This window comes from Cyprinodon variegatus, unplaced genomic scaffold (genome assembly GCF_000732505.1).
Source record: "Cyprinodon variegatus isolate N-32 unplaced genomic scaffold, C_variegatus-1.0 Scaffold627, whole genome shotgun sequence".
NCBI lineage: Eukaryota > Metazoa > Chordata > Actinopteri > Cyprinodontiformes > Cyprinodontidae > Cyprinodon > Cyprinodon variegatus.
The window spans coordinates 376,042-377,498 of record NW_015151080.1 but is presented as its reverse complement, the minus strand read 5'-3'; the positions used below and the strand labels follow the sequence as shown (position 1 = coordinate 377,498).

The 1,457-nt window shown below is 37.7% G+C and overlaps 1 protein-coding gene across 1 annotated transcript in view; it reads right to left on the bottom strand.

Annotated features, from left to right (window-relative positions):
• Positions 1-1,457, bottom strand: part of LOC107096487 (brain-specific angiogenesis inhibitor 1-like) — a 218,576-nt gene that overhangs the window by 20,881 nt on the left and 196,238 nt on the right. The window contains exon 23 of the mRNA XM_015393149.1: positions 716-887. Coding sequence (XP_015248635.1) covers positions 716-887 — 172 coding nt within the window. The remainder of the gene's footprint in view (positions 1-715; positions 888-1,457) is intronic.

Genomic DNA, 1,457 nt, shown 5'->3' with positions numbered 1-1,457 from the left:
GGAAAGTGACCTGAGATGACATGATGTGAAATGAAGCTCTAGAAATAAACTGAATTAACCTGAATTAGAGAGAAATGTGCTGCAGTGTCAGAAAGCTTGGTCTTAGTTGCAGCTCATGGCTCTTCAACAGAATCAGGAGCCAAAACACAGAAAGAGCCAAGAACGACTGATCCAGGAAGCTTTTTCAATTCAAAAGTCCACCAGCAGACTGAGAGGAAGATATTTGACTGTTCTTAAGGGGCCCCTAGGAGCCCTGACCTCAATCCTACTGGGAATCTTTGGAAGGAGCTGGAACAGGCCGTCTGGTAAAGGCATCCTTAAAGCTGAGACACCTGGAGCAGAATATCTGCTGAGGGGCGCAGAGGTCTGACTGACTGATGGTAGGGATCGACTGTAAAGGTTAGGGAACTAAATATTAAACTAACATCATTTTATTTCAGGCCTGTTTTATGAGTTTATCTTCTTTAATCATTCAGTTGAACCCAGGTTAAAAGAAGATTGTCTTAATTTCTTTTGCTTATTTGCAGATAATTTCTGTCTGTTACTTTGATCAGATTCAAGTTATTTCTGGATTTTTCTTTCATTAAACAAAAAAAAAAAACAAAAAACAAATTTTTTCCACTCACACACATGCAGTAATGGGTTCCTTTTATTAATATTAAATAAAATGGACGCCAATGAAAGGCAGTAAAACAGTGGAGGTCATGTCGGGTACCTCTCTGCGCAGAATGCAGTGAACCATTACGATTACAAAACCTTCCAGTGAATCAAACACTGCAAAGAGAATCTGGAAGAGGGCAGAACGCCGGTCAGTGATGGCCAGGACAGCAGACATCCATGTGAGGGCCAAGAGAGGCAAAACCACACAGGAGCTCCACAGTGACGCCCTGCAGGACACCAAGAGAACTACAGTCACCCTGTGGTCAGCGTAAAACACAGCTGAAAACTTTCTATTCACTTATTTATATTTTAGTCTTTTACATAAAAACAGGATAGTCAAAAATACAGAAGATTAATTTCCTCCTTAAAAGAAAAACATGAAATATTACTGCATAGAAATATTCTAGGTGATTATCAAGCCTGTTGCTAGCAGTTTTTACATGTGTAAAAATACATTTATTTCTGGTACTTACAGACAGAGTATTAGGGCCAGGCTAGAGATTTATTTATTTTTTTTAAACACAAGAATAAAGTCAGAACTTTAGGAGAATAACATCATAATATAACATCAATGAAGTCATAAAATTACGAGAATAAAGTTGAAGATTGTGAGATTGAAGTCATCAAACCACAACCTGTTTCAGAAAGAAAGCCTCAAACTCCAACCAGCAGGACTAATAGTTTGATGCTGGCGCTAAAAGACTGACTTTATATTCTTAATTTTGACATTTTATTCTAATAATGTTGCGACTATATGATCGTAAAATTACGACTTTATTCTGATAATGTTGCGACTA